The 11,234-nt window shown below is 34.6% G+C and overlaps 1 protein-coding gene across 7 annotated transcripts in view; it reads left to right on the forward strand.

The window, feature by feature from the left end:
* Window positions 1-11,234, forward strand: part of LOC106883099 (protein Loquacious) — a 54,820-nt gene that overhangs the window by 39,090 nt on the left and 4,496 nt on the right. For all 7 annotated transcript variants that reach the window (XR_016242181.1, XR_016242182.1, XR_016242180.1 and 4 more), the window contains 5 exons: window positions 3,165-3,327; window positions 4,747-4,840; window positions 6,681-6,850; window positions 8,179-8,309; window positions 10,869-11,112. Coding sequence is in view for 4 of the 7 variants with exons in the window: in XM_089353543.1 (XP_089209669.1) it covers window positions 3,165-3,327; window positions 4,747-4,840; window positions 6,681-6,850; window positions 8,179-8,309; window positions 10,869-11,112 (802 nt within the window). In the remaining 3 variants the exon portion in view is untranslated. The remainder of the gene's footprint in view (window positions 1-3,164; window positions 3,328-4,746; window positions 4,841-6,680; window positions 6,851-8,178; window positions 8,310-10,868; window positions 11,113-11,234) is intronic.

Consider the following 11,234-nt stretch of genomic DNA (forward strand, 5'->3'; position numbering starts at 1 on the left):
CTTCATCATCTCATCTGAAAGGGTCAGTGTCCTGAGGTCATCCTTCTGTACTTCATCTTTTGATAAGGATATTTTTCTAAAATTGATAAAACTATAGGTCAAAAGATTTTCACAACAAAACAGCAAAGATAATATTAAAAATGTACCACTGTGTATCATATTGTGTGTGTATGTATGCATATATATCTTTTACTTGTTTCAGTCATTTGATTGTGGCCCTGCTTTGGCACTGCCTTGAAGCATTTTAAACAAACAAATCGACCCCAGGACTTATTTTATTTAAACCTGGTACTTATTTTATCAGTCTCTTTTACCAAACCTTTATGTTATGGGGACATAAAAACACACACACATAGTTATACATACATACATGCATATATATATATATATATATATATATATATATATATATATATATATCATCATCATCATCATCATCATCATCCGCTTTCCATGCTAGCATGGGTTGGACGATTTGACTGAGGACTGGTGAAACCGGATGGCAACACCAGGCTCCAATCTAATTTGGCAGAGTTTCTACAGCTGGATGCCCTTCCTAATGCCAACCACTCAGAGAGTGTAGTGGGTGCTTTTACGTGTCACCCGCACGAAAACGGCCACACTCGAAATGGTGTCTTTTATGTGCTACCCGCACAAGCCAGTCCAGGGGCACTGGCAACGATCTCACTCGAAAATCCTACGGGAGCCAGTCAGGCGGTACTGGCAACGGCCACGCTCAAAATGGTGCATCTCATGTGCCACCCGCACAAGAGCCAGTCCAGGGGCACTGGCAACGATCTTACTTGGCTTGCCGGGTCTTCTCACGCACAGCACATATATTTCAAAATAAGCTTAAAGGGATATATTATCCTGGAGGTAACTGTGTTTCCTTTCAAGTCGGTTTCAGATGCCAGCTAACCACAATGGTGCTTCTACTATATGTATGTATACACTCACACACACACACATACACACATGACAGACTTCTTTCAGTTCTTTCTACCAAATCTACTCACAAAGCTTTGGTCGGCCCAAGACTATGATAGAAGCTACTGGCCCAAGGTGTCTCTCATTGGGACTGAACCTGGAACCATGTGGTTGGAAAGCAAGCTTCTTACCACACAGCCAATAAAGGATGAAAATTTTTTTTTCTCTTTTTTTCTTTTTCCTTTTTCTCCCTCTCTATTTCTCTTTCTTTTCTTTCCTTCGTTTCAATCCCTTAATGTGTTGATTAATGTATTACCATGTATATTTACTTCGAAATAGCATTCTCTATTTACTCTCTCAACTATAACCGAAATGAGAGGATCAGTATGCATTATATGCTCTTTGTGTGAAAAATCCTAAATGAAGAAATCCAGGCAAATACATCTGTCAGCACTCCTTGCATTCTTTCTTCCTTTAGTTACTTTCAAATTTCTATTAGCTTATCTACATACAGCACTTCCATTGATTATAGTAGTGAATATGTAGAAGTAAATTCCATTGTTTCTCTATATTCACTGAATTAGAATACTTTTAAACTTGACATATTGACCTGTTAGCGGCTGTGGCATTGGCAAGTTCATACTAAATCAAAGAAAGTAATTTGATATGTCAGCTATCTACAATCTTCATCCACTGAATTATCTTGATGGGAGAATACTTAATGTTTAAAGCTCTGATACTATGCAGCCTCACCTCCACCACAGTTTATGTTTGTTGAAAAATCTACTGACTTCTGACGAGAATCTATTTCATTAATTGATTAATCCATCAATTATGCATACAAACCAATGTATAACAATGAAATGGTTCTTTTAGCTGTTGGAAATGATTGCAACTTTGAATAAAGTTATGCAACAACAACATCTTAATATTTTAGTCTCTTTGATATTGCTATGTATATATTCTTTTATTTGTTTCAGTCATAGTTGAATGAATCAACCCCAGTACTTTTTTTTAAAGCCTGGTACTTTATCAATCACTTTTGTTGAACTGCTATGTTATGGGGAGTATAAACATACCAACACCTGTTGTCAAGTGGTGGTGGGAGACAGGCACAAACACACACACACACACACACATATATACAGTGCCGTGCAAAAGTCTTCAACCACTTTAAACTGTTGTAAATTTCTACTAATTGCCAACTTATCAGTGGATGTTTCATATTGCATGTTTTACAGATGAAACATTGGCCCTTTTGGAGTCATTTCCATACTTAATAATTTTTTGTAGTAGGGGTTCTGAACAAGAGGGGAAGATGCGAGATGATGACTAAAAATAGCCATACAAAAGTTTTCGGCCATTTCACATAAACCAATCAAGATAGTGTTTTAAAACAGAAAAATGTCTATAATTAAAATTTATTACATAATGTTCATTTCAAGAGGTCACTGTACATTGTTAATATTTCATATGGCTTCTCTTAGCTTGAGTAATTGCTTCAATGCACTTGGGAAGAGATGTGTACAAATCCTTCATCTTCACAGGTATGAGATGCTATTCTCTGTGACTGAGCTCCCACAAATCTTCAAGATTGCATGGATTCTTCTGACGAACTCTTCTCTTTGGTTTTGTCCACATTTTCTCAATGCTATTTAAGTCAGGGCTCTGAGCTGACCAGTCTTGCAATATGGTAACACCTTCATTGGCCAGACTGTTGTGTTGCATGCAATCTGTAGCATGGAGCTCTGTCATGCTGAAAAATCTCACCTTCATCCAAGTCTGGTATAAAATTGTTGTTCAGCAACTGGATTTATTTGGCACTATTCAAGTTGCTGTCAATTTTAACCAACTTGTGAGTGAATTTGGTAGGTGGAAACTGAAAGCAGCCTGGCATGTATATATGTATATATTTGTGTGTTTGTTTGTCCCCACCGCCATCACTTGACAAACGATGTTGGTGTGTTTATGTCCCCATAACTTAGCAGTTTGGTAAAAGTACTAGGCATACAAAGAATAAGTCCTGGGGTCAATTTCATTGACTAAAACCCTTAAAGGTAGTGCTCCAGCACAGCTGCAGTCAAATAGCTGAAACAAGTAAAAAAGAAATTTATTTAAATATTTGCATTAATCATAACCCTTTTTTTTTTTTTGCCTTCAGATTAAACCAAATAATTATTTGAAATAGATGATTCTTTGATTTTCACTTATTTATGTTTCTATTTCCGTTTACCTAGATGACAATTCCGGCAGGTAAGACTCCAATCAGTCACCTGCAGGAATTGTGTACTAAGCGTGGCCTCACTCCACAGTATGACTTGATCTCCAACGAAGGGGCCACTCATGAGCCCACTTATATGATGCAGGTCACCGTTGGTGAAATTGTAGCAACTGGAAAAGGTAACTTTTTTTTTTTTCATGAATAGATATTTCTTTCATAATTCTCAAATATTAAGTAGAGTGACCAGGTTTATCAAGCCTTATATCCGTATAAACAAGGTGATAACTTGTAACTCTTGTGTACATTGACTTTTTCTTTAGGTCATATAGATTGGTTTGCCTCAATTTTACTTACCATTTGAAATTGAAAATGAGGTGTGCCAGTTTCTAAAATATACTTTCAGAGAGATAGCTGGTATTAAAAGGAACTCTGATTTGATCTTCTTTCTCTCTTTACCACTCACTCCCTCCCTCTCTATCATATGTATATTAATGTTTCAAGTTACGAGTGTGCTCAATAAATTTGTATAAAAGTTGGTGTAAATAATAGGGCATAGGAAAACAAACCAAGCAGTGCATATTAAAATACATTTTATATCTAGATCTAAGCTTAAGTATTAATGTCCCACTTGGTAATCATCAGTTGAGGGAGATTATTTACAGATTTCATCCCTGATACACATGCTGTGGTAATTGGAGCAGAAGGGAAGCAAATCAGAGTGTTATTACTGTCACACTAAAATGGCATTCCTACACTGCATTATTTATGCTGTAACTGACAGTTTTATGCAAATTTATTGAGCACTCTTACTAAAATTATTACGAAAATGCATTATGATGTATTTTGTAAAATTTATATAAGCTCATATCCAAATTTGAATTGATTTTAGGTTTACATCAGTTAAATTTTGTGTGAAGCAAATGCACATTGTAATGTTTTAGTGTGGTGATATGATAGCTCCTTTCTAATTTATTTTGCTTCAAATAGTGATTTTGTTATTTTCTACTGAGGATAATTGTGTAAGATCTGAAACTCAAGCTTGTGTCTTGTTATATATATATTTTTTATTCATATTTATCTCATTTGTTATTGTATGTCCAATTGTTTACATTATGTATACATATATATTAGATAGTTTTTGTTACCTGAGTGACCCAATTAGTGCTGAGTGGTAGTTGTAGTGGCTCTATAATTAGAATAAGAAAGAGGTAGCAGTTTCAGACACTTGTTACCTCTACTGGTAACAAGCAGGATTTTGCAAAGTGTGTGAAAATTCAATCCCATTTCATTCATGTAATGAGCAATTAACAAACAGTCAATTCAGATATTGTATAATTTATAAGATCAAAATCAAGAAGTAATAGATTAGTCAAAAATAATCAAAAAAACTTCAGCTTAAATGGGAAAAAAATGATAACATTTTATTTAGTTGTGTGTGTGTGTTTATTTTGTGTTGGTGTGTTCAGTGGAGGAACTGAAAATGCTGTTACTTCCTTCTGAAAATTTACTATAGCTGTTGTCCATATTGATATTAACATTACTTAATGAATTGATTTGAATTGTAATAAATGAAGAAATTTGCTGATTGTCTGTTTTAGGATCTAGTAAGAAGAAGGCTAAGCATGCCGCCGCATTAGCAGCTTACAACCAAATTCTTGGCATCAAGAGTGAACAGCAACCAGATGGCAGACAGTATGTTTGTTTATTTTCTTTATTACTACACGGTATTTCAGCACCAGGTCTGTGACTTAGCAGAATTGATAAGTTGTCAGACAAAATGCCTTGTGGTATTTCTTTTGGCTTTTTATGTTATTAGTTCAAATTATTTCATGATTTTGTCCGCCATCCTTCTTGAACTGATGTATTAAAGTACCTAGCAAAGTACAAGGGTGCAGCCCTCACTCTCCAACTGTCACAACTTTAACCTTTTAGCATTTGAACTGGTCATATCTAGCCAAAATATTCTTCCTGTTTTATGTTAAAACTGGCCAGATACAGCCTCTCACACCTACCCTACAAAGTTAATCTAAAAAATATATAGTCACACAATCGAAATCTCAAAGCTACAAGATAATCCAGGATAAATTCAAGACAATATGGATAAATAAATGTTACATTTGATAGAATAATCTGAATGCTAAAAGGCTAAGATTCAGCTGAGATCAAGGAAGTAAAGGTCAAGACGGTATCTTGACTGCTTGCAATTTAAGGGTATCCAAAACCAAGGTGAATATATTGTGCATGCTACTACAGTCATACATAATTAGAAAAGACAACCAAATTATCTCAACACCATTGAAACTCTAATTTCTGACTAAAGACCTTACAGGGTGCTTTCCAGGGCTCTTTGTGTATTGGCTACCGAATGCTATTATACAGTGGGATTTCTTCTGTCACTAGATATGGAAATCTGCAAATATAAATAAAGAATACAAGTATTCATTCATATATATATATATATATATATATATAAATGATTTTTTTTACTTGTTTCAGTCATTTGACTGGCCATGCTGGAGCAGTTTCTGTGTACCAGACTGCTTCATAAGGCATTGGTCAGCCTGGAACTATAGAAGATCTCTAAGGTAGCATGCAGTGGTTCCAAACTTGAAACCATATGGTTGTGAAGTAAACTCCTTAACTGTTCGATCATCATCATCATTTAATGTTCTTTTTCATGCTGGCATGAGTTGGATGGTTTGACAGGAGATAGTTAGTCACAGAGCTGCCCAAGTTCCGGTTGTCTGTTTTGGCATGGTTTCTACAGCTGGATGTCCTTCTTTATGCCTACCGCTTTACAGTGTGTATTGGGTGCTTTTTACTTGGTGCCAGAATGAGTACCTTTCATGTGACAATGACACAAGTGCTTTTTACATGGCAACAGCACAGGCCTGTATGGATGGATGGCTACATTCTGAAACACAGCAAATCACCAGAAGTCTCAGTCCTTCATCATCTTCTCAGTAGGGTCCAATGTTTGGAGATCCTTTCTCATCACCTCATCCCATGTCTTCCTGGGTCTACCCCTTCCACAGGTTCCCTTAAAATATTTTAGGTTAGATGGGTAGAAGGGATTGTTAAATAATTGTTCATTGTCAACTGAATTTAAGCAGTTCATTTGTTCTTCACTTTTCCAGGGACTAATCTTAACCATATTCTTTTGAGAGATTATGCAGAGATATCTTTTCTTACTAGTCTGTTGGGTGTCAGCTATATTTAGAGGAACCAAGACGGTATCTCAGTAAATTTTTATTATTTTGTTGATATGCCTGTGCCAGTGGCATGTAAAAAGCACCCACTACATCTCGGAATGTTGGCATTAGGAAGGGCATCCAGCTGTAGAAACTTTGCCAGTTCAGATTGGAGTCTGGTGCAGCCTACTGGCTTGCCAGTCCCTAGTCAAACTATCTAACCCATGTCAGCATGAAAAGCGGACATTAAACAATAATGATGATGATTGTAACACAAATATTTTTATGTTGATCTTTTTAGTTTCATTAGTTTATTTTATTTTATTTCTATTTTTTTTAAGATCACCTGTTTCAGAGGAAGGCATTCCTGGAAATCCAATTGGTGAACTGCAAGAATTTGCACAAAAAAATCTCATCCGACCCCCTATTTATGACCTAGATAGCCCACAGGGTCCACCTCATGCTCGTGAATTTTACTGCACTGTTAAGCTTGGCAAATTCCAAGAAAGAGGTTTGTTTTCTTCATTTTTTGTTATCTTTACTTTTGGCTATTTTAAGATTGCTAAAGATTGATTAATTCCAATACCAGTAGACTCTTGAGGTCTTGGAAATGTTGAAACTTTCCCCAAATTTATAAAATATTTTTGTTAGGTATAAAGAATAAAATATATTTAAATAATTACTTTTTTTTTTACCATAATTCTGTTAAAATAGACTTGCTTTATTTTCATTAATTTTCAAAATAATGAAGAATTTAGTAAAATAACTTTGTCATTATTCAGCTAGTGATTGAAATATAAATTAACATGAAATTTTGGAAGAATTCAATTTAGATCACTTTAAAATGGGAGGTTTGTATCATAGAACCAGGGGTGGTCTTAGACAGGTTGGTATCAAAAAGGTTAATGATGTACCTCAGAGCATATTATGCTGTAAATAATAACTTATAATACATTCAGTTAAAAACCTCTCATATGGAAAAAAAGGTGGCAGAAAACTACCTGCAGGTTCAAATTGTGCATCTTCTATAACCTAGACAGACTTGCTCCCAGTTTCCACAAATCAACCTTCTGTCTTAAATTTCTGCTAACTTGCCAATTATTGATTTTCTTCTTTCTTCTTTTTTGTATTCAACCTATATTTTCACAATGAGATCTGAAATGTGTATTTGGATGCAGGCAATGCTGAAATATGTATTTTCAGTAGCTAATTGTTTAGGGCTAATAGATTTCAAATCATTGTATAAATCTAAAGAAGCTTATTGTAAAATAGCAAGTACATTAGGCTGTAATGAGATATTCTTCTACCCTGTGTCACCTACCAATGAAGGAGTTAGATTAAGATTTGATTTCTGAAGTGAGCTTAGGTTGGATAAAGTACTGAAGAGATAAAGGAGAAGTTGTTGTGTGGACCTACCCATCCTATAGGAATGTCAAAAAATTTCATCAGTAAATACATGTTATAATTCTCATTAATTTATGTTAGACCAACTTACTGAACTAAAATAATTCAAGAGAGTGGTTGGAAATTAGAAGCATCAGATGTTGCTTTTATGTAAAAAAAATATAACATTGTCATGCTTAGCATAAGAATATATCCATGTAGGATTGTTAGAGTGGGCATCAAAATTTGTAATATTTTATTAGATACTTTGTCTATTTACAACTAAAAAATTAGTAGCATATGTACTATTGTGTACTTTTGAACTCAGTATTTTTAATCTAGTTCTCTTTTCATAATGAAGTAAAAAGAATTTTTAATGAGTTTTTGTCTTGTTGTTAATCTAAATATAGTTTATTATATCCTATTTATGATTTAATTGTTATATTGTATTCTTAGGTACTGGACGTTCCAAGAAAAGTGCAAAACGAGCTGCTGCCCACTCTATGCTGTTGCGTATCCAAAGCCTACAAGCTGAAGGCACCAATACTCCTGTCATCGAGGATTCTGAAGAAGATGAGATCCCTCTTGTAAGTAAAGCAGTATATTTTGCAGTTATTAAATATTTCCAATATTTTTTTCCTAAAGTAAACTGTTCTCAGCACAAAATTATCTAAGTTTAATTTTCTTTTATTACATCCATTACTGAACTTAGAAGATTTATGCTAAAAGGCAGGTTACTTGGGTATTGCCTATGAGCTTGTTCAAATTTCTTTACATAGTCTATTTTGGTCAAGTAATTAATTATGGTTGATATTAGAAGGAATATGTTAGGATATTTGCTTACAAAAAAAAAAAAAAAAAGCATGATGGTTTCTGATGGTTCATCAGGGATCCACTCGTTCTATGATAACTTGGGTGTGTTTTAATTTGTGTGTCCTTATATGTAGGTAGATATTCTGTACAGAAAAAGAGAGGGCCTAAAATTTACATTCTACTGAAAAAGGGGATGTAATTTGATCAATACATCAACTGCACCATTTGTTTACAATCCTCATTTTATGTCTGCTTTCCATGCTGGTTTTGCTTGAGCAGGTCATTTATGCTCTATGACTTGTGGAGTTTTTAATACCTTTATAGATGGATCAGAAACCCTGTTTCACTCACTCCATTTCTGACATAGTTTCTAATACCAACCATCATCTTACAGTGTACTGGGTGCATTTTATTATGGTAGCAGCACTAGAGAATTTACCTTAGCCCTACTGGTTACAGAGCCCTGTTCTACATATGGAATTTCCCTATATCTCCCACTTGGCACTGTATTCAATATGAATTAGGTATCATAAGAATTTAGTGACCATTTTCATCTGAACAATCCCTGATAACCACTCTTTCACTGTTTCCATCACTAATATGGATGGTGTATTTAATGCTGCTCCCGTATGTGGTTCCACTGTATATTTTAATCATCATCATCATTTAATGTCCACTTTCCATGCTGGCATGGGAAGGACAGTTTGACAGGATTGGGCAAACCATAATTCTGTGTTGGACTTCAGTGTCATCTTTGGTATGTTTTCTACAGCTGGATGCTCTTCCTAATACCAACCACTTTACAGTGTGTACTTGCTTTTTTTTTTTTTTCTTTTTCTTTTTTTCATGTCACTGGCACAGAACAGAGAGGAAAAGGAAAAAAATCTCCCTCTACTAAATGTTGATGAAAATTCATTTTCATACTTGGAATGGCATTTTTATACCATTCCTAACTCTTGATGCTGTCGTCATTTTGTCAAACTGCCTTTTGAATACTATTTGTTTATATTTTATAATGTTATTTCTAAATGACAAAGCCATAAATTTGGTGAGTTTAAAAACTGTCAATTATATTGATCTCAGTGCTTGACAAGTGCCATTTTATTGATTCCAGAAGGATCAAATGTGCACCTTGGTGGAATTCAAACTAAGAACATAAGATGTCATAAATAATGCAAGACATTTTGCCTGCCCAGCTATCAATTCTCACATTCATGTTTGTGTATGATATTGACAGGAGAATAATTATTAAAACTATTTTTCTGTTAGGCTCTTTAAATGTTGCAAAGGGTCGTCTCTGATTTTTTTCATCATCATTTAGCAAGTTTTCAATGCTGTTATGAGTAAGATGGTTTGACTGAGTTAATAGACCAGAGAACTGCACTGGGCTCCAGTCTGTTTTAGGTTGGTCTCCTTTCCTAATGCCAACCACTTCGCAGAGTGTAGTGGGTGCCTTTTACATGTCACCAGCACTGGCCACAATATATATATGTATAGATATATGTGTGTGTGTTTATACATACATTATATTATATATGTTGTGTTGTCTCTGTTAAAATGTTTTCGACATTTTTACAGAATATTCACATGTAAGCATATAAAATTTAGTCATGGCTGCTTCCTTACCATTCCAAACTGGGTAGCAGAAGGAAAAAGATCCAAATGTAAAATGCTTACTGCAGATACATATAGCTTTGTATTTTCATGTTACCTTGCTAATTTGATTCATACAAACCACTAAGGCATAAGGATACTTGAAAATTTTGCTTTCTTGTGTCAAATGCCTTCGACTATGCCTAGTAAGTGGATTTAGTAGACAGAAAATGAAAGAAGCCCGTTGTGTGTGTGTTTGTATCTTCTTGTCTTGACATGGCGTGAAAGTTGTGACTCCGTATCATTTTCATACAAGCAATGTCATTCATTTCTAATATCCTGAAAGAACATTTCTGGCTTTGGGGAGATATTATGTTGCTTGGAAACTGCCTCAAATAAACTCAGTCTGACCCATACAAGCATGGAAAAGTGGATGCTAAATGATGATGATGATGGTGATGTTGAGCATCCAGGATAGGTAAAACCTATCTCACATGTATATCTAATCACAGCAAGATGGTCAGGGTGGGCATAGAAAGTTTTAAATTACCAAGCAAATATTATTGTGATGAGTAGAAAACAATGGTTTCTTCAATTGATATGTTGCTATCCTATCAACTAGACTTGCTACAACTTTTAGAAACAAAAACAACTACATTTTAAAGGAATTTTTACATGCATTGAATTTTCCTCTAGATCTTCTTAATTTAAGAAAATTTCTTAATGCTATCTTTTAACAGAGTTCAGAACCAAGGCTTTCATTTTATTCACACCTAAAGGAGCGTGTTAGTCATTCTTACTCTAAACCTAAACAAATAGACAAAGAAATTCAACAATTTTATGACAAAGTAGTCAATTCTAGTGCTAAGAAGAACAATTCTTGCATGGATGTGAAAATGAACTATTGCCAGATGTTACAAGAAATTGCTGAAGTACAACGTTTCATGTTGACTTATCATGACCTTTCAGAGAGAACCACTGAAGGTAAGTTCTTTTCACCACAAATTCCTTGTTTTTCAATGATGTTACATTTTCAGTTAGAGTCTAGGTAAATACTTTAAAATATTAGACACCTATTTCTGTTAATGTCAGTATCTTTTGGTATG

This window comes from Octopus bimaculoides, chromosome 1, assembly GCF_046866305.1.
Source record: "Octopus bimaculoides isolate indiv1 chromosome 1, ASM4686630v1, whole genome shotgun sequence".
NCBI classification, from domain to species: Eukaryota; Metazoa; Mollusca; class Cephalopoda; order Octopoda; family Octopodidae; genus Octopus; species Octopus bimaculoides.